Consider the following 22,601-nt stretch of genomic DNA (forward strand, 5'->3'; position numbering starts at 1 on the left):
TCAAGCTTCACCGGTTCCACCCCCTTACCTCAGTATATATTTCACCACATCTCTACCTCCCGAACTGAAGAAGGGTCATACGGACTCGAAACATTAATTCTGTCTTTCTCTCCACAGATGCTGTCACCTGCTGAGATTTTCCAGCATTTTTTTGTCTTTGTTTCAGATTTCCAATATCTGCAGTATTTAGCCTTTATTACCCCCAGTTTTAGATTCCCCCATGAGAGGAAACACCCTACTGTCAAGTCCCCTCAGAATCTTACATATTTCAATCAGGTCACCTTTCATTTACTGAACTCCAGTGAGTACAGGCCCCGCCTGCTCAACTGGTTGGGCTGCGCAGTGGAGCATGCCGGGAGATGTAGTTTCCCTGCCCGCGGAAGTGCGCGCTCCTCCTGCATCTCCCGGCATCCCGTTCACGTGACAGCCGCGCGCAGTCCTCTCATGTGACGCGAGTTGTCGGCGATAGTCGCCCTGATTATCTGGTCTGAGCCCCGTCCCCGGCTGCCCGGAACAATGAACGGCTACGCGCTGCTGTACGGCGGCATCACTGTGGCCTTCTGGTCCACCCTCCTAGTAGTAGGTAAGAAAGCAGGAGTGCGGAGGCGGAGGGCGGCCTCCCGGAGCCCAGCCCGAGCTGAACCGAGCCCGCTGTCGGGCCTAGTGCGGCCGGAGACAGCGGCTCATTGATGTCCCCGAGCGGGCGGGCAGACGGGCGGGCGGGGGGCTGCACCTGCCGCTGCTGGAGACTTTTCATTTTAGCATGAAAAATGATATTGAGCCTTTTGAAATTAACTGATGGAGATATTTTCCGGCCCCGGCATCTTGTGAGTGTTGTATATTTAATTAATTACTTCCCCCAGCCTCCAAAGAACCTGTTGAAAAATCACTGACAAGAATGAAGTTGGGAAATACTGCCACAGATGTCTATCGACCTGCAAGTGCTGACACTAAACACGAAGCTGTGTTGCATGTTTATACTTTGTGTAGACTGGATCAAACTATGTGCTGATATATACCTATTACATTGTTTGTATAGCACCAGGGAGATGACAGGCTTTAACGAATGATAATTTATTTTTTAAGAATGGGCTTTTGGCAGCAAGTAAGAATTTGTCGCTGGTACTGAAAGCTGCATAACACATTTGCCATCCAGACTTATAATGGCTGTCATCTTTTCTCAGTAATCTCTGTGCTGTTTTGTCCTTTTTTTCTCTTTCAAAGCACACTTTTCTTCTGGTTAGACCACATCTGGTGTACCAGATGCTGTGCTGTTCTGGGCACCACAACTCAGAGTATATTTGCCTTGTAAGCAGTGCAGGACGATTGACCAGAATGTTAGGGGCTCCAAGGGTTACATTATTAAAAGAGATTTTGTATACTATGTTTATATTCTCTGGGATATAGACAGTTTGTGGGTAATTTGGTTGAGTTTGTAAGAATTTTGAAAATAATTGAGAGGGTAGGTGGAGAAAAAACTCTTGCTGCTGGTGGAGAGACTAGGACAAGAGACATAAGCTTAAAATCAGACCCAGTCCTTTCAGGAGGGAAGTTAGGAAATACTACATACATAGAAGTATGAAACCCACAAAAAGCAGTAGATGCCAACTCAAATCAGTAATGTACAATCTGAGAATGATAAAATTTTGCAAGCCATCGGTATTGAGGGAAATGGCGTTAGGCTACAGATATGCCATGATCTCATTGGTGGAACAGGCTTGAGGGACTGAATGGCCTGGTCATGTTTCTAAACTTGTTTCCTATCCATTCCAGAGGTGGGTCCAGCTTATAAAACAATCACCTGAAAATGAGCTTTCAACTGAAGTATGTACTGTCAGTTACAAGTCAAAGTACAAGAAAAGTGTAATATGGTTGAGTGGTTGTGTTGGATGAGTAAATGGTAAAGTTTTTTTATTTTTGCAATATGTGGTTTCTGGACTTGTGAAGTGCATTAATTGTGAAATAGTTCAAAGTGGAAATGTTTAAGGCTGAGATTAGTGTGTTAGGGAAATAGCTTCCCAAATTCTGGTGCATATAGATTTGTGTCACTTTCATATGTTACTATAACAATCTTCTCGAAAATCCAGGCAATTGTGGTTATAAAGATTCACATTCTGCTACTGCTTCCTGTACTCTCATTTTCTGATTGCCAACAATAATCTGAATAAGGAACAGGACTGTTGAGTTTGTTGCTGAACCATTTTTAAAAATAAAGTAACCTATCAGAGTTGGTGTTTCCACTGTCTGATCAATTATATTTGCTGATGTTTGAATATTGAGTATCAGAATGGACTTCTTGAATCAATTTGACCAATCTGATTTGGTCAGAAATTGAAATATTCAGTTTGAAATTAAGAGGCAGGTATGACACTTTCAATAGCTGTATATTTGTGTGTGCTACAGGGCAAAATGTTTAAATTTATCTACAATTTTGGCTTCCTGCACATTTCAGAGATGTCAGCTGTGGCTCAGCAATAATACTCTTGTCTCTGAGTCAAGGGCTGTGGGTTCAAGTCGATATTTGGATAGATAATTGTCAAATCTAGACTGACACTCCAGTGCTGTAACTGAGGGAGTGCTACACCGTTGAATGTGCCATCGTTTGGATGAGACATGAAACAAAGGCCCTGGCTGCTCTCTCAGGTGGATGTAAAAATCCAATGCCACTATTTTAAAGAGGAGCAAGGTGTTGACCCCTCAAGCAATAACAGCAACAGATCATCTGGCCACTATCACCTTGCTATTTGTGGAATCATTCTGTGTGCAATTAGGCAACTGCATTTCCCACATTACGGAAGTGAAATTGACTGTAGAGAGCTTCTGGTATCCTGTGGTCACAAAAAGTGCTAAATGAATGCAAGCTCTTTTTCAGTTAGAGAAAACCTAGAGAGGTTTTCACTAATGCAATTAGTGGACCTTTGGCTAAATTGATGCGTACTATTCACATTGGTATGTGAAAATAAGTCTGTGTCTTAAAATTGCCCAAAACTTTCATTATATTGAGATGAAAAAGCCATAATGTGTGGTATTTGATATATTTGTATGAAAGACAATAGTAATCGGGCTAATGTTATGGAGTAGCTTTTAATATTGCTATCGTGTGAATTGCCCAGTGGGTATATTTCAGTAACAAACTGAACTGTCTCCTTTTGCTAGCAGCCATCATAACTGATTCCATTTTATAGTTTATAATTGCCTTTGTGGATGTGTTAATGCTTGCAATTGAAAGCTTGCATGCAAACTTGCAAACTGCGCTTGAAAGCTGATGCATTTTCAAAAATATTAATGTACAAGGAGTAAACTACTAACATCATTGGTAAGAGAGTAAGGAAGTTCTGGTTGTGGAAGTGTTAAAGCTATTATCAGTATGTGAAATGTTTCAGTTTTGCATAAAATGGGAAGTTCCATAGTTGTGTCAGTATTATGTGGTGCCTGCCAAACCTATTATATTGTTAAAACCTCTTTTAAGAAATATGGCCATGCAGTCCTTTCAAGTTTGATAGCTACTCGTCAATTTAAAGAATAACTTTGCATGTTCCTCTTGCTGACCCCTGTTTTTGGGTCCTGTTCTATGACTGGCTTAGGGTACGAGAGTAGGACCTGGTGGTGGCACTCAGAGATGAAGAGTGGAGGACAATGTCGCAATTGCACAAACCATGTTTCAGAGTATTGTGTAATATTCGAAGCACTAACGTTTAAGCTGGATGTCAAGGGCTTGGAGTGAATACATAGGAGGCTTTCAAGGATGAAGGACTTCAACTATGTTGAGAAATTGGAGAAGCTGGAATTGTCCTTGGAGGAGAGAAGATTGAGAGGAAACCTAATAGATATATTGAAAATTATGAGGTGTTTTCATAAAGCAAGTAGGAAGAAATTGTTTGGTCTGGCAAGGAGGTTGGTAATGAGGGCTCATAGATTTAGTAGAACTGGCAAAAGAACTGCAGCAAAATTGAGAATTTTTTTCTCACAGATTACAATGGAATGCAATGTAAGAAGCTTTTAAACATGTCAAATTGCCTTTTAAAGAGAACTAATTTGCAGGGTTAGAGGGAGAAAGCTGGGATGTGGAACTAAATTGGAGAAGTCTTTGAAAGAGTCGATACAAGTATGATGGCTGAATGGCCTCCTGTGTTGTGCGATTCTATGATGACTTAATGTTTGTAAACCAATTAATTAATCAAAATCATAGACAATTAGAAGAATAGTAGAGACTATATAGTGTATTTTGCTGATGACAGACTAATCTCACTCACTTGACTTTTTTTCACAATCTAAATTATTTGTGCACCTTTTCTCTTCAAACTTGAGACCATGTTCACTGGTTCTAAAGTTTGTTGAAATCTCCAGGGCACCCATGGTTAAATGGACATCTTAAAGATCTTACGTTCTTGGCTGACTATCTCATCAGAATAAATAATGCCATGATCTTCACTCTGTACGCAGCTCAGATACTTTAGGCTGGGAAGTGAGAATTTTTCATTTATGAAAAGTCAAGCAACGTACAAATGGTGCTACAGCTAAATATCGAAAAAGTTATGAACATTAAATAGTTGACAGTGTCCTACCAAACATGTGTCTTTCATGGCCTCATATCTCAAAGTGCTTCGTAGTCAATGAAATACTTTTAAAGTGCAATTGCTATGGTAATATAGGAAACACGGCAACCAATGTAGGCACAGCAGTTTCCCACAGCTAGTAATGCGTTAATGACCAGATGACCTGTATTTGTGATGATTAATTAGGGACACCAGGGATAAGCACCCCTGCCCATCTGAAAAATGGCACCTCCAACAGTGGAGCATCCCCTCAGTACCTCATTGGCGCGTCAGCCTAAATTTTTTGCGTTCAAGTCTGAGCGGGACTTGAACCTACAGCCTTAAGACTCAAAGGTAAGAGTGCTGCCAACTGAGCTGTGAATTATAAAAGGGCAGATTCTTTGGAAGAAAATGCTTCCTCATGGCTCCTCTTCAGAGCTGAACCCACGGAGTGCTCACCCTTTCTCTTGTTTGCATAGCTTGACCCTGTATAATGTTATAACTTACACAGCCTCAGGACATCCCTAAGTGCTTCAGTCAATGAAGTGTTTTTTTGGCATAGTCACTGTTATCCAAATTGTGCACAGCAATGCTCCCAAGCAGCATTGAGACAAATGACTAGATCATCTGTTTTAGTGAATTTGGTTGAGATGTATACTAACCAGGACATTGGGAGAATTCCCTGCTCCTCTTTGAATAGTCTGAGGACAGAGAGTACCTCTGTTTAATATCTCATTCAAAAGCACTCTCGGTACTGCACTGAAGTCAAGTTTTTGCAGAACTCTGCTTTACATACTGTGGGCAGAGATGATTTCAAGCAGAACAAGAATGAAGACCAAATGTCTATTTAATCCTTATGCTTGGAGTCAAATTTTATTTCTGCATGCAATTAAGATCTGATACTCACATTAGCTAGAATAAAACATGAATAGAATTGCTGAGTGTGAAATGTTTGCTAGGTCCCAAAAACATCTGATCCAGGGTCATAACTAATCTGCCCTTTTGACATTCTAAATACCTGTTTAGAAGAAGAAAACTTGGTTTTGAGCATTGCCCTTTTATCTCTGTTACCTGGATTTGGATCAGAACCAAACTAATAGGCCAATAATTTTGTGAATTCAAACTGACTTTTTATCTCTGGGACCTGGATCAAGTCAGAACTAATGGCCTAAGAAGCTCATGTGTTTTCTCTAGTTATAAATTATAGGGATGGTGCCTTCCATGTGATGCAGTAGTTGAGTTGGGTAATCATGAACCTGTGAGCTAAAAGGCACAAATGCATCATCTGTGAAGTCTAATTTTAAATTGTGACTTTGTTCTCAAAATGCCCTCTGATATGAGCTGTGGCAGACTAACCAAATACTAGAAAGCACATTCAAATGCAGAGAGAAGTTAATGCTGCCAAGTATTTATTTCACCTCAAATTGAATCTTATTCTCATTAATATATAATGTATAGTTCCGTCTTAATCTTGCTGGGGAGACTGTCCATGTTGAGCTTGCTTCTCAATATAACCAGGTTTTGCGGTTTTATATAATTCAGCATACTGCAGTATTTACCTTTACGGGGAAGAGTGCTGATGAGAAAACATTCTCTCCTCCATCCTGACCTGAAATCTCTTCCACTTTGAAGTTAAAAAGCCTCTTTCATATTGAACCACATTACAGGCCCCAGACATGAATACCTGATATTTCTAGTCAGCAAGTCCTGAAATGATTTGTTTAAAAAAAGGATGAAGTTCTGTTCTGTTAGCGTACTTCAAATAAGATCTTGATATCAAACTCATTGGGGAAAAGAAGTTTCATTACTCTCAAATGCAACTTTGTATCTTTCTATTACAGGCATTTGTTACACAATATTTGATCTAGGATTTCGCTTCGATATAGGATGGTAAGTCATTTTAAAGGCAAAATGAAGTTCCCATTTATTTGTAACTATTTAGTTTACCCTTTTAACTTATTTCCAAGCTGATTGTGTTGATGCAATGTTTATGCTAATCAGAGGTAACTTTCATAAAACTCTTTTGGTAATCCAATCAATTGCTAATAACTTTCTCACTTTTCTAAATTGAATTGCGCAGTAACAGGTTTTATAAGGGTGTGCTTTCAATTGAGCCTCTTCTATAGTCCTACAATGCCAGATCATAACCACTTGCCTATGTAAGAAGTTTTTCCTGATGTTGCCTTTCGTTCTTTTGCCAGTCAGCTGAAATCAGTGTCTTCTGGTTCTCAACACTTACACCAAAGGGAACGGTTTCTCTATCTACTCTGTCTAAACACCTCATGATTTTGAAAACATTTTTAAAATCTCCTTTCAACCATCTCTTCTTGTAGGAGAAAACCCCAGCTTCTCCAATCTATACATGTAACTGAATTTCCTCATCCCTGGAACCATTCTCCTAAATCTTTTCTGCATCAGCTCTAAAGCCTTCACATCCTTCCTAAAGTGCGGTATCCTGAATTGCACACACTATTCCAACACAATACCGGCTAAACCGGTGTTTTATAAGTAGAGTAACATAGTGTGATCATAGTCATTACATCCATTCTCTAGCTAGTGCAGTTTGCTAGAAACCTGGTCCCAAAATTATGCTTTCTAGTTTGGCACTTCATTCTGCTTTAGTATACCAAGAATTAGCAAATTCAAGTCCTCCACCAATTGCTACCTCATTCAGTAATGTAGTCAAGCCCTGATGAAACTCCTTAGACTTTGAAATTTTCTCCCAAAACATCTCTATCCCTAAACCTCTTTCCTCCTTTTCAGACTCTTAAAACCCATCTCTTGGAAACAGCTTTTAACATCTCTCCTAAAACTCCTTCTTGGCTTTGTCAATTTTTGTTTGAAACACTTTGGAGTGTTTTTGTATGTTTGTCTTGTCCGATTCAGCTACTGGGCAGTCCTGGACTTTATCCTGGGATTAGAGGTTAGGGACCTAGATTTGCTGGCATGAAAAATATGAAATTTGACAGCAATTTTCTTGTCTCACTTTTTGGATAGTGAAACCCAATGGCAACTTGACAGAGATAGATATTACATCTCGACAATAGATAGGAACCCTCTTCAAACTTTGTGTGAGAATGTTTGAAGAAGTGTCGGTGGGTAAATCAATATTTTACTTCCTTCTCATATTTTGTTTCTGCCTAGTGCCTCTTCCTTTCAACTACCACAAATGCTACAGCATGGTCAGGGCAAAGTGTAGTCGAATTAATTTAAAATGATTTAGGTGAAAGATGAAGTTTTTGTGATCTCTGGTATTACATTCAAAGTATCTGCCTGATACTGGTATTCCAGTAGCCTACAAGTTTTTTTTTTTTAATTCATTCACGGGATATGGGCTTCTCTGGTTGGGCCAGCATTTGTTGCCCATGAGAAGGTGGTGGTGAGCTGCATTCTTGAACCGCTGCAGTTCATGTAGTGTAGGTACACTCACAGCACTGTTAGGAAGGGAATTCCAGGATTTTGACCCAGCGACAGTGAAAGAACAGCAATATATTTCCAAGCCAGGATGGTGAGTGGCTTGGATGGGAACTCCCAGGTGGTGGTGTTCCTATCTATCTGCTGCCCTTGTCCTTCTAGATAGTTGTGGTTGTGGGTTTGGAAGGTGCTGTTGAAGGGGCCTTGGTGAATTCCTGCAGTGCATCTTGCAGATGGTACACACTGCTGCTACTGTGTGTTGGTGGTGGAGGGAGTGAATGTTTGTGGATGTGGTGCCAATCAAGCGGGCTGCATTGCCCTGGATGGTGTCAAGCTTCTTGAGTGTTGTGGAAGCTGCACTCATCCAGGCAAGTGGGAAGTATTCCATCACACTCCTGACTTGCGCCTTGTACATGGTGGACAAGCTTTGGGAAGTCAGGAGGTGAGTTACTCATCGCACCAGTCCTAGCCTCTGATCGATCTGTATAGAACTGGCCATTTCCAGCTGCTGCTCCCTTTTCACTTTATGTAGATTCTACATCTTCACGTTTAGACATTTTTGAAAAAATTGAAATTCCTAGTTAAGTGTTCAAAAGTTTATTGCATGTTTCATTTTGTTTAATGTTTGAGGTTATCAAAAAGTGGAAGTGAAAGTTGTCGCTGAATCAGCTGAGTCTTGACTGTTGGTTGAGGAAGTCTGATGGTGGGGCAGAGACAAGTTTAGAAATAAAAACCTAGGTTGAAAGTAAGCTACAGACACTATAGGCTGGTTAGCATGATAAGAGGCGCAGACACTAGGCTGGTTAGCATGAGCAGATGTGAAGACACTATAGGCTGGTTAGGATGAGCAGATGCAAAGACACTATAGACTGGTTAGCATGAATAGAGGCACAGACACTATAGGCTGGTTAGTATGAGCAGAGGTGCAGACACTATAGGCTGGTTAGCATGAGCAGATGCAAACACACTGTAGGCTGGTTAGCATGAGCAGAAGCACAGACACTATAGGCTGGTTAGCATGAGCAGAGGCACAGACACTATAGACTGGTTAGCATGAGCAGATGCGAAGACACTATAGGCTGGTGAGCATGAGCAGAGACACAAGCACTATAGGCTGGTTAGCATGAGGCAAGAACAAATACTTCCATGCAGTTCTAATTCAGATCCATGGTCAGGATGAATCAAAGTTCAAAGTGCTCTGTGGGATGGAGGGAGATAGGGAGGAAGGATGTTGCATAACAAGTATTTGTGTCACACTCCTAAAAAGCTTTACATGGAGAGAAGAAATAGGAATTAAGGGGAGGTGGCTTAGTAATAATCCAGAGTTCCAGGTTAATGTTCTGGGACATGAGTTCAAATCCCACCATGGCAGCTGGTGAATTTAATCCAGATTTATCAGTTGAATTTATAAACTAGTCTCCATCATGGTGAGCAGAACAACAACATTGATTGTTGTAAAATCTCTTCTGGTTCACTAATGTTCTTTAGGGAAGGAAATCTGCCAAATGTACCTGGTCTGGCCTACATGTGACTCCATACAAACAGCAATATGGCTGACTCTTAACTGCCTTCTGAAACGATCGAGCAAACCACTCAGTTCAAGGGCAGTTAGGCTTGAGCAGCAAATGCTGGTCTTGCCAGCGATGTCCACATCCCATGAAAGAATTTTTTTGAAAAACATGGATTAAAGAGTAGTCATCAGATCGTGGTGTGAGAATTGGAGGAGGTTCCTGAAGACTTGGTTGAAAGGATGGATTTGAAGAGGATATTAAAAGGTAGAGTGATTTAGGCAGGGCATTCTACAGAATCGCATTGATGTGACATAGCTTTTAAAGAAGGGACAGAAATAACAATGAAAGTGTGTGTTTTCTTGAAGAATGCTTGGTGAAATGTTCAGGAAATGGCATACACTAATATTTGAAACTATAATGGGAGGAATAGTGCTATATTGAGATACTGAATTGTATTTTGTTTAAGCAGGAGATTATTGTATTTTGTCACTACCTGTTTCATGAAAAACATCTGTTACAAAATATTTACTGTTAAAGTGAATGCTGGTACACGGCAGGAAGGGGAGAAACCGAGGAAGCAAAACTGGAAGACTTTCTGTGCATGATGGTCTGGTTGAACTGATTTAAAACAATGTACCATGGACTTAATTTCCTAATTTTACCTGTATATAGTTTATTGTGTTTTGTTGGTTTGGTAACTCCAAGCTCCCCTTTGATAATGGCACTTTCAAAACTTAAACTTTTTTTTAAAAAGAATTAAACAGGAAAAAAATGGAAATTACTATTTGGTTTTAAGCATCCTCCTTCACCCAATAACACAGTTGTAAGATTTGTGGATTTTTGGAGTAATGTGAACCAATAAGAATAGCAGAAGTGGAGAGGATGGGAGGAAGGCGGTGGGGATACTTTGCACTGAATAGTGAGGGGGAAAGAAAGTGGGATTACATGGGTAAGTTCTGCATTTGAATATAATCAGGAGATTCATTCCTCCTCTCTATACCCTTCCTCCCTTTGACACATTTTATGATCAGTGAATGCTTGTTTATTTGAACAAAACATGGGAAGATCATGGGGAGGGAGAGGAAGAAGCATGCAAGAGTTTTATTGCGGACATCGTGCAATTTTTGTACACTGAAAATATACATCAAATCATGGTGAAATTATCTGTCAGAAACTGCACTGATTATTGAAATAAAGGCTACTTTAGGAGGAGGAGAATTCCAATCACAATTGAACTAAAATGCAGTACCAGGAATTACAGGTCAACAGATTGAAGATAAAGTCTTATGCACCAATCTAAATCTTGGAAATAAATTGGTTTCTGTTGATATTGAAGGTGTTAAATTCTTGCACCGTGTCATTATTTCACAGCTTCTTCCAGAAACAGGGTGTGTCCTAATCTTCATGGTAGAATCTTGCTTTAATCTTGTCTCATGTGTTGTTGTAAAGTTTACTGTTTTTGGTTAAAACAGATGCTGAACAATGACCTTGTAAATTGTCTGGTACCATAGATGACGTTGCAAATTGGGTTGTTCTGATAAGCATTCTAGATTATCATTTTATTAAAGAAATTACTTTTATTTGGTGTACTTCGAGCAACTGATACTGCATAATGGTGTGGACAAATAATCCTTGCAGGATTGTGCTGTCAGATTGTGGAAATGAATGCTTATAGCTTTAAAGTAGCCTCTGGTTGCAGCACAGTTTGTATGTCATCTCTGTGTATATGTATGTCTGTATATATATAAATATGTGTATCTCCTGGGCTTTGTGGTATTAATGACGGTGAAAATGACAACAGCAACTTCTGCAATATGCACGTGTGTAGCTAACGACGGAAATCCAGGAGTTGCTGTCACTTATTCTATGCTTCTCCAGAGTGTGTGCTTTTGAGGTCATCCTTAGAATGCAGTCAATTAGAAATCATTGAACTGATAACTTCCACTCTGCTCTAAGCCTCTCCGTAGAAAAACTTGAAAATGTTACACATTGACTGAGGTTTTATTTGGTTTTTAAACAGAGTACTGAGTTCATAATTACTAAACATCCTCACTGGCCCTAAAGAGGAATTTTGTATTTGTTGAATGTCAAATTTTTCCATTATGAAAATTTCACATTTAAGAAAAAGTTGCTTATTTATGTTTTAGTTTCTATTTTCATATCATAATATGGGCCAATCATTTATTTTGTTGACATCAGTAAATTTAAAATTGTAAGTGAAGGGATTCAGTGTTTTTTGGTAAAAGCAAAATAGTGCGGATGCTGGAAATCTCAAACAAAAGCAGAAAATGCTGGAAAAACTCAGGAGGTCTAGCAGCATCTGTGGAGAGAGAAACAGAGCAATGTTTCGAGTCCGTTTGACCCATCAGAGCTAAAGAGAAGTAGAAATGTGATGAAAGTTATTCTGTTTAAGGGGGGTTGAGCAGGTGAAGCTGGATAGAAGGCCAGTGATAGGTGAGGGCAAGTGAGAGATTGACAAATATGTCATGAACAAAAGGGCAAAGGGAATGGTTTTGGTTCCTGGCTTGCTGACGGCAAATTCAACCTTTTACCTTTCTATTTTGATATGCTCAATCTTCATTAAAAAGAGTATGACAGTGAAACTGGAGAGAATATTGAAATAAATATATTATTGACAAACTTTTGGCATAAAATCTTTCATGTAGACATATTTAGCTTCATATAGGAAGTCACTTTTTGACTCAAACATTTAAGAAAGGTTTTAAGATATACTTGGTACTTCTTTCAAATATGGATTGCAGAAGTGTGAAGCGATTCATTTCATGTTAATTTATTTTTAATTCCTGATAGGTTTTTAACAGAAACATCTCCCTTCATGTGGGCAAACCTGGGAATTGGATTGGCTATCTCATTGTCTGTCGTTGGGGCTGCATGGTAAGAGTTCTTTTTCATCAGTTCCAGTGACTAGATTTGGCCAGGATGCCCAAAGATCATTCATACATGTAATAACTATTTGCACCTTGAATCATGGATGTTTTTAAACAAAGAAAAGTTCCAGGGGGCATCAAGATGTCCTTTCTATGTTTGACGAAGCAATTCCTCAGAAAATGAAGACATCAGTATCCACATGCAGCAAAACTTGGATAACATCCAGGCTTGGGCTAATAAGTGGCAAATAACATTTTGCATCACACGAGTGCCAGGCAATGACCATCTCCAACAAGAGAGAATCTAACTGCCTCCCATAACATTCAATGTCATTATGGTCACTGAATTTATGAATGATGTGGCTGCTAGAATAGTTCAGAGGCTAGGCATTCTGTAATGAGTGACTGGCCTCCCGGCTTCCCAAAGCCTTGGGAATATGTTGTCTGCCTGCCTTATTATCTTAGGAATAAGGTTTTATTGGAAAGGAAATAGACATAACCACTTTCTTGTGTTTTTGCTTACTCAGGGGGATTTACATCACTGGCTCCAGCATTCTTGGTGGGGGTGTGAAGGCACCTAGGATTAAAACCAAAAACCTTGTCAGGTAATTGTTTTAAAATAGCTTTTAACTCACGTGTGCTTATTGAAAATGATAAAACTGATTCAAATAATACACCTCTTATGTCAATCAATTGCAAACATTTTTGAGCAAGAGGATTTTTCTCTGACACAGCTGATGTTAGGGTGCCTGTTGCAAGGAATTAGATGGAGGTGGTGGTTTTCCAGTTAGCCTGTAAAACGACAAAGGGGATATAGCTGTATATCTACTAGGGTAACGGATATGAGTTATGGGAGACTAAGAAAGGGAGAAATAGGATTTTAAATGTAAGTTTTATTTTTATGAATAGTTAAGATTTTCTACTCATCAGGCTGAAACTAATGTTGAACAGGATAATTGTATTGAGACTTCATTCCAGATAACAACATTGGCTTTCTATAGAATTTTCGGTTCACTGTTGGTTTTTGATGAATCTCTGTAGATTTCCAACTAAAGACAAAATGCTGGATATTATCATAATGACCTTCAGCATCTGAAGAGGGGGAAAAAGGTTAATTTTTCAGGCTGACCTTTTATTAGAACTGGAAGATGAATTTCTTTGTTATAGTAAACTAAAGGAAGGATAAGGGAAGAGGTACATCAGGTATGCTGACTCTTGTCACAGAGCCAGTTATTATAGTGAACAGCTTGCAGTCACCAAAGAAACAACATCAGAAGAGTCAGAGTTGCGTCGAAGAATGGAAGAAAGATAGGCTAATTCACCGGGACAAGAGCAAACTGAAATAATGTGTTTTCAAAGATATGCATAAATAAATGATAAATTTGGTTTGTTAGCTCACTGAAAACTTGACGCCATCAAAGAAATTGTGCGTGTAGAAAACAGCACGGTTCTGTGTTGGTAGTTTAGTTTGTCTCACCATGAAACAGGAAGATTAACTTAGCTATTTGCTTGCACAACACTTAAAGACTTGTTTTTTGGTTGGGATTAAGATATTTTTGAGAAGTACTTCATGTCATGTAATAAGAATTCATCTTAATGCCTGGTTTGTTTTGATTAATCTGTCTGTTTCTAGCCTCCTAATTAGTTATTGTACTGTTCAGTTCTTTTGTGTGAAGAAGTCAGTTTAATAATTTACCCTGTTAGGCAATTTGTCTTCAGTGGTTCATAATGTCATCTGAAGTGGCATGATAAAGTGAAGTCCTACATACTATCCAATAGCAAGCTCACAGTAAAAGGGAGGATTGTTTGCCCTAGATTGTCAGATTTTTAAAAAAAATTCTCCAGATGAGGCTTGCTGGCAAGGCCATATTTATTCTTCATTCCTAGTCGCTTTAACAACTGAGTGGCTTGATGAGCTACTCTCGGAGCATTAAGAATGGACTACATACAGTATGCAGGCTATTTGACATGTGGAATTTTCCTGGAAGGGTGTCTGTGACAGGTTCCTTTCCCTGAAGGTTATTAGTTAACCATTTGAGCTTTTAATGACAATTTGGAAACTGTCACATTTTTTTCAAGTATTAAACAAATTACGAGATTTATTTAATTCATTTTCACAAATTGACAAGGTGGGGTTTGAATTCATGACCTCAGAGTTGCTAATCCAATATCATAACCACTCAGACTGGCAGGAATGGGGAAAATTTGTCTTGCAGGGAGCTGAGCTGTACTGGGATCACTTACTTTCCGCATGCATTAATGATTTGGACTTGGAAATTTGAAGTATGTAATCAAAATTTGCAGATTACGTCAAATTGTGGTGGAGAGGAGGCACAGGGTAGCGCAGTGGTTATAGATAAAAATGTGGAATGTGCACCAATCACACATGATAAATGGACTTGGAGAGTTGGTTTATAAATGCCAACTGCAATTCTGTAAGAAAGGGTGAGCTGGTTCATTTTGATTGGAATAGGAGGCCACTTATTCTTTGGAAGGTAAGAAAGTAAATGGGGTAAAGGAACAGATTTAGGAAGAGAGATACGTAAATCACTAAAAGCAGCAATGCAATTTGATAAGGCCAGTATAAACAAACTATTGGGTTTCATGGCTACAGGAATAGAATATAAAACCGGAGGGGCAATGTTACATTTAATTTAGCCCCTTGGTTAGACTAAATTTGGAGTATTCTGATTTACATATTGCCAAAGAGGATATTGAAACGCTGAAGAATGTATGGGAAAGAATGTTGCCAAAATTGAGTGGGTGCGCCTTTTAGCAAAGGTTGATTAGGCTGGAACTCCTATTTCTCAAAAAGATAACTAAGAGAACTATTTGAGGCCTTTTTTAAATTTATGAAGGAGTTTGGTAGGATAGGTATTTGTAGTTAGGTGAATCCATAACTTACGGAGTATGAATGCCAGCATTGACCAGAATGACCTGTTTCTGTACTGTACATTTTATACAATGCACTTAGACCAATGTAGAAATATGTCCTTGCTTGTGGGAGCTCAGATGTTGAGGATGATTTTGAAAAATATTGAGAACAAGCCTGAATTTTAACACTCTATTCTACATGGAGTGTGGGGCAGTGCAAGAAGCAGGTGCTTAGAAAATAAATGTCTGTGCAAATAGGGATTGACAAATATATATAGTCGCAAACAGATGAAGATGATCATAATGATGAACAGATAGTAAACCTGGCAATGGCCAAGCAGTAGTTCAACAGCAATGATGATTTTTTAACATTTGTATTGCAGCATCATTTTCTGTGAAGCTGTTGCAATTTATGGGATTATCATGGCTATTGTCATCAGTAATATGGCAGAGGTATGTGAATTTTTAGTATAAATATGTAGTGATTTGCTCATTTTAATTTTTAATTAGTCTAGGATAAATTTGATGTCAAAATCTGACCTAACGTGCTTATAAAAAAGGGGGCTGTAATCTCTCTTTCCTTATGTTATTCCAGTTTGCATGTAATACTTGCCAATTAGCATACCAATTCCACCACGCTTTTATGCAGTCTCCACACTTTGCTGTCTTGAAAAGATGTTCAACAGAGCAGGCTTTTTTTATTCGTTCAAGGAATGTGGGCGACACTGGCAAGGCCAGCATTTATTGCCTGTCCCTAACTGCCCTTGTTCAGAGGGCATTTAACCACAATGCTGTGGGTCTGAAGTCACATGTGGGCCAGACCAGGTAAGGACAGCAGATTTTCTTCTCGAAGGGACATTAGTGAACCAGATGTGTTTTTACAACAATCGGCAATGGTTTCATGGTCATCATCAGACTTTGAATTCCAGATTTTTATTGAATTCAAATTTCACCATCTGCCGTGGTGGAATTCAAACCCAGGTCCCAGAGCATTACCATGTGTCTCTGGATTACTAGTCCAGAGACAATACCACTATGCCTCACAACACAATGGCAATGGTATTGCTAATCGTACATACAAATTAGGAGTTGGCCACTTGACCCCTTGAGCCTACTTCGCCATTCAGTAAGATGATGGCTGATCTGATTGTAACCTCCACTCCACGTTCCTGCCTACCCCCGATAACCTTTCTTCCCTACCCCTTGCCCCTTATCAAGAATCTATCTAACTCTGCTTTAAAAATATTCAAAGACTCTGCTTTCACTGCCTTTTAAGGAAGAGAGTTCCATAAGCCCTCAACCGTCAGAGAAAAAAAATTCTTCTCATTTATCTTAAATGGGTGACCCCTTATTTTTAAATAGTGATCCCTAGTTCTAGATTCTCCCACAAGAGGAAACATTCTTTCCACATCCACCTTGTCAAGACCCCTCAGGATCTTATATGTTTCAATCAAGTTGCCTCTTATTCTTCTGCGCTCCAGCAGATACAAGCCTAGCCTGTCCAGCCTTTCCTCTTAAGACAACCTGCCCATTCCTGGTATTAATCTAGTAAACCTCTGAACTGCTTCCAACGCGCTTACGTCCTTCCTTAAATAAGGATACCAATACTGTACACAGCACTCCAAATTTGGTCTCACCAATGCTATGTAAACCTGAAGCGTAGCCTTCCTGCTTTTGTATTCAATTCCCCTTGCAATAAATGAAAATCTATTAGCTTTCCTAATTGCTTGCTGTACCTGCATTCTAACCTTTTGCGATTCATGCACTAAGGCACCCAGATCTCTCTGCATCTCGGAGCTCTGCAATTTCTCACCATTTAGCTAATTTCTTTTTTATTTTTCCTGACAAAATAGACAATTTCACATTTTCCCATATTATACTTCATTTGCCAGATCTTTGCCCGCTCACTTAACCTAGCTTTGCCCGCTCACTTAACCTTTGTAGTCTCCTTATGTCCGCTTCACAACTTACTTCCCTACCTATCTTTGTGTTATCAGCAAATTTAGCAACCATACCTTCGGTCCTTTCATCCAATTCATTTATATAAATTGTGAAAAGCTGAGCCCCCAGCACTGATCCTGTGGCACACCACATGGCACATCTTGCCAATAAGAAAATTACCCATTTATGCCTTCTGTTTCCTGTTAGCCAGCCAATCTCTTATCCATGCCAATCTGTTACCCACTGCACCATGAGCAATCAGTATATATATTTTCAAGGTGAAAACCCTCAATAATTTATATAGCTCACGGGGTTTATGCATCTGCAACAAAGTGGCAAGGATGACACAATATTGCTCAAACTTAAATAGGATTCAGATTTGTTCCTTTGATTCTGCACACATGCAGTTCCTATTCTTAACTGCTTTTGAAGAAAGTTGCGTATCCCCTAGCCGCATTCATGCATATTTTGATTAACAAAAGTTAGCAGAATCCTGGGAGCAGATTGCCTGCCTTTATTCATTGGGTGAAGAATATTCTATGGTCTGGCAAGAGGGTTGAAAATTTGGGAAGCAAAGAAATCAAGATTTGCAAATTTGGTTATTCTGTATGTAGTTTAATCATTTCCTTAAATATAAAAACCCAACAGATTAGATTTATTTCTGAATCTTTTCACACAAGTTATATATGACGACTAATGGCACCTTTGAGGAAAGTACCCCAAAATATTCTTTGTTTTCGGGTTTCTGAATGTATGTGTTTATTGCGAAACAGTGCTTTGAGGTGTGGTTGAAAGATCTTGTTGACAAAATAAACAGAAATAGCCAAATCCCACTAAAACTACCCTGTACCAGTAACAAATTATTTTTGTTCAGGTGAGTAATTTGAAAGAAGTTGAACTGGCTCCAGGTATTCCATTTATTACTTCAAAAATATTTTTTTCTTCCTCACAGCCATTCAGTGGCACCACTCCACAGGCAATTGGAGCCAGGAATTATCAAGCAGGTGAGTTTGGTTTTTTCCTGTTGTGCCAACTTTAGTGTTTATCCATTGGATTTGAAATGGAAGCCTATGTTTAAGAGTTCATTTACCAGGAACTGCTGTAGATGGCCTCCCCGATGCTGCATAAATAGTATTGCCACTGTTTCTGGTTGCTGACAGGCACAGTGGCTCAGCTGGTCGAAAACTCACATCAGAAGTTTGTACAAATTCTTGGCTATGCACAGACCCACAAAAGAGGGGGATGATGCAGCCATTGTAATTGAGGAGGAGTGTAAAGCATGGGATGTGATAAACATAGGGAGAGAGGAAATATTAGGGGACTAGCAACCTTGAAAGTGGATAAATCACCAGGGCTGAATAAAACGTAGCCCAAGTCGTTAAAAGAAGCCAGGGAGGAAATAGCAGAGGGTCTGACCACCATCATTTTCCAATCCTCACTGGATATATGAGATGCCAGAGGACTGGAGGTCTGCTAATGTCGTACCTTTGTTTAAAAAGGGAGCGAGGAATAGACCGAAGAATTACAAGCCAGACAGTGTGACCTCGGTAGTGGGGAATTTATTGGAATCGATTCTGAGGGACAGGATAAACTGTCACTTAGAAAGGCATGGATTAATCAAGGACAGTCAGCGTGGATTTGTTAAGGGAAGGTTGTGTCTGACTAATTTGATTGAATTTTTTGAGGGAAATAACCAGCAGGATTTATGAGGTAGTGCAGTTGATGTGGCCTACATGGATTTCAGTAAGGCTTTTGACAAGGTCCCACATGACACCGGTTTAAAAAAAAATAAAAGCCCATGGGATCCAGGGCAATGTAGCAAGCTGGACACAAAATTGGCTCAGTGGCAGGAACAAAGGGTTGTCGGTTGATGTTTTTGTGACTGGAAGGCTGATCCAGTGGCGTTCTGCAGGACTCAGTACTAGACCCCCTGCTTTTTATGACCACTTCCTGTGATGTAAACCTGTGGTTCTATGACTTTTTCCAGCTATTGGAGAAGGTGCAGCAGCCAGAAAAGGTACTCAAAACACGGATTAACTGTTTTCGATGCTTAGTTGCATGATTATCCCTTAGAATTAATACCATTGGATTACTGTTCATTTAACTTCGTAGTCCATTCCTGACTGGATTAGTGTGTGTTTTATTGCAGAAAATAAACCTCCTGTATTGGTTATATTGTTGACCAGAATTCTTTCTTGGGAATTCAAATTAATTGTTGTCTTAAAGAAATAGGAACAAGAGTAGGCCATTCAGCCCCTTAAGCCTGTTCTATTTCTCTTTCGCTAATACTTCTATATACATCAAAAAGTCTTAAGTGAGACTGCAAGGAAACCTTTTATCCCTTTGTTTTTACATTGTTGCTATCACCCAATAATAATGGGCAAAACTGAGTTGGTTTGATTTTCAATTAGTAGATTTCTCAATTCCTGTTTTTGTTTGTAGGGTTCTCCATGTTTGGAGCTGGTCTGACTGTTGGATTTTCCAACCTGTTCTGTGGCATCTGCGTTGGCATTGTGGGTAGTGGTGCTGCTCTGGCTGATGCCCAGAATGCCAGCCTGTTTGTCAAGATCCTGATCGTTGAAATTTTCGGCAGCGCCATTGGTTTGTTTGGAGTCATTGTGGCCATTCTACAGGTAAGATGGTCAACTATGTTTCCATGACAACTCACTCAAACCTTGCAACTCTGCATCCTCTTAATACTAAAGATCTCCACCCCTCCATGAGCCTACCTGCCACTGAAACACTCATTCATGACTTGTGTCATCTCTAGGCTTGAATATTATATTGTTCTTTAAATATGCCTTACATCCTCCATTCTGTTGGAATTACTGCCCTTTCAGAACTATGCTGGCAGCATCCTATCTCAGGCCAAATTCTGTTTGTCCGTGGCTCCTGTCCATGCCAATCTACATTGGCTTCTGCTCCCCCATTGTCTTACTTAAAATTCTCACCATTGTTAACCACCCCCCCTTCAAAGTTTTGATCCCCCTTACTCCTGTAAAGTCCTCCAGCCCAATCTCCAACTCAGAATTTTGCATTCTTTTGACTCAGGCCTTCTTTAACCCCACTATTATCAGTCATGTCTTTAGTTGTCTAGGCCCCATGTGTTGATATTTCCTCAAACTCCTCTGCCCCTCCACCTCTCTGCTTTGAAAACTCACCCTTTTTGCCGAAACTTTTAGCTATTACTTCGAGTGTGTTTTATGACACAGCATCCATTGTTTTGCTTACAACTCTGTAAAGCTCTTTGGGACATTTTTCTATATTAAAACCATTGCATAAATGCAACTTGTTTCTATGTGAGAAAAATGTGCATAGACACTCTTCAAAAGATAATGGTTCATTTTTCCTTTTCGTTTGATAGTAAAATCCTTTCAGTTTGAAATGTGTTGAATACAGGACAGAAAGTGGATTATGTCCTTTAATGCTAATTCCCATTGTCTGTGTACCAGTGCAGAATGAAGAATATATCCTCTATTTCCAGCTAATGATGCTTTCTCTGTGTATTTATGCAAAATTGTAAATTGTCTCAGCATCTGTTAGAGGTTAATGCTGTAAAATCGAACAAATGAATCCCTTTCTTTTTTTGTAACAGACATCTAAAGTGAAAATGGGAGATTAGCCATCATGAAGACACGGAGGGTTGGAAAAGTTCTGGAAATGAGACCAAGATTTGCTGTACATAATTTATTTAAGTGTATATTTTCCCAATATATTGTTTGTGGTTTTTGACCCATTTACTGAGGAGTGGTTGTGATACAGTCTGAAGTGATTCCTGATCAGTTCTGCAAAATGGACCAGGTGCTGTCCAGCAGTATTCCATAGTTTAGTCTGTATTCTGTTTAACTTGCAAACGTATTGCCCACTTTGAATTTGGAATGGGGTTGAGTAGTGGGACAGAATATTGAAGACTTTTTGTTGTAATTTACAAGTGATGAGATTTATTCTTTGTGGCCTGGTGCAAGGCAGCAGCTGAAAAAACACATGTTTAACAGTGACCATGATAAAGAGGCATTGAATACATTTACATCAGAGTCCTGTGGCTTGCAGTGATCATACCAAAATGAGTTCATACAAAAATGAGCTCCCATCAATTTATGTACCTAAGTTGCACCTTCGTATGTATGTTTTATGTTCCTTGAAAGTGTAATGGAGCAACTTTGAGTGTTACACCACGATGAGAACCACAAAAATAAAGTACACGTTTATATGTGGGTCTGCATCAAGCATTGACTTTCTGCACCCAACCTACTACTTTCCCCACTACACACAAATTTAAGAGGAATTAAATTTTTTACCCATCTTTTTGCATTTGCATGCCTGTTGGCATTGTATTTGAGACTGATTAATCCACTGTTACGCCTATACCAATTGATTTACTGAAACAAAATGTAATTTCAATGTCCAAGACAGTAAAACTGATTATAATTACCCAACAGTATTTAGGTCTCATCACAGTGCGTCAACTTGACTCAGCAAAGAAGTTATAATATCTTAGCCCTTAATCGGGCTGTAACTGTGGAGTACTATTTGAACTTACTTCATTTTTTGTAAGGGATGGTGAAAGTAAGTATACTATTGATCCTACTAAAAAGAAAAAAAATCTACATGTAACTTATGCCAATCAATTAATTTCTGCTCCTTTGAGTACCATAGGTACTTTAAGCAGCTGATCCAGTTGACTTATGCAAAACACATGGATGGTGGAGGCAAGAGATGGTATGTGTTGACTGAGCGTGAAATGCACTCCTTTATGATCTGCCTGTGTAACCATCACAACTGTCTTCCCTGCTGAGTGAAGTGTTTATGAACAAAAACTTATGAACACTACATCATGTGGCATTATCTGTTCACCTTAATGGATGAAATTTTGACATTGTGCTGACTGTAATTACAAAGTATGCTTGTCCTGAATTCTTGTTGCATACTATTGAATTTGGCAGCAATCATGTGTTAAATCTTTAACTTTCCAAATTAAATATCAACAACTTGGCATTTATATACCTCCTTTAATGTAGAGTAAAAAGTCCTGAGACGCTTCACAGGAGCGTTATCAAATGAAATTTGACACTCAGCCACATATTAGGACCAAGGACCAAAAACCTGGTCTGAGGTAGATTTTAAGGAACCTCTTAAAGAAGTAAACAAAGGCAGAAATGTGTAAGGAGAGAGCTCCAGAGCTTAGGGCTTTGGTAGCTGAAGGCACAGCTTTCAGTGGTGATGCAATTAAAATTGGGGATGCTCAAGAGGTCAGAATTGGGGGAGCATGGATATTTTGGAGGGTTGTAGGGCTGGAGGAGATTAGAGATAGGGAGAGGTGAGGCCATAGAGGGATTTGAAAACAAGGATGAGAATTTTAAAATCTCGGTGTTGCTTAAACACAAAGCTGAATTTTTTCCCCCAAGTTTGAAAATAAATTGACATGAAGTAAATTTTTA

At 39.3% G+C, this 22,601-nt stretch overlaps 1 protein-coding gene across 2 annotated transcripts; it reads left to right on the forward strand.

Moving 5' to 3' along the window:
- The first annotated feature begins 418 nt into the window (after positions 1-418).
- Positions 419-21,377, forward strand: atp6v0b (ATPase H+ transporting V0 subunit b). 2 transcript variants are annotated; one of them, XM_078560959.1, is made up of 9 exons: positions 509-583; positions 6,377-6,425; positions 10,492-10,614; positions 12,272-12,355; positions 12,876-12,953; positions 15,606-15,675; positions 18,116-18,167; positions 19,606-19,796; positions 20,759-21,377. In XM_078560959.1, exons 3-9 carry the CDS (start codon positions 10,529-10,531, stop codon positions 20,783-20,785), a joined length of 588 nt encoding a protein of 195 aa, XP_078417085.1. In that variant the 5' UTR covers positions 509-583; positions 6,377-6,425; positions 10,492-10,528; the 3' UTR covers positions 20,786-21,377. The 2 variants fall into 2 exon arrangements, with proteins under 2 accessions (XP_078417084.1, XP_078417085.1); XM_078560958.1 differs by lacking the exon at positions 10,492-10,614 and having other exon boundaries at positions 419-583.
- The last annotated feature ends 1,224 nt before the right edge of the window (positions 21,378-22,601 follow it).

The sequence above is a fragment of the Cetorhinus maximus genome, chromosome 17, assembly GCF_964194155.1.
Source record: "Cetorhinus maximus chromosome 17, sCetMax3.hap1.1, whole genome shotgun sequence".
Classification (NCBI taxonomy): domain Eukaryota; kingdom Metazoa; phylum Chordata; class Chondrichthyes; order Lamniformes; family Cetorhinidae; genus Cetorhinus; species Cetorhinus maximus.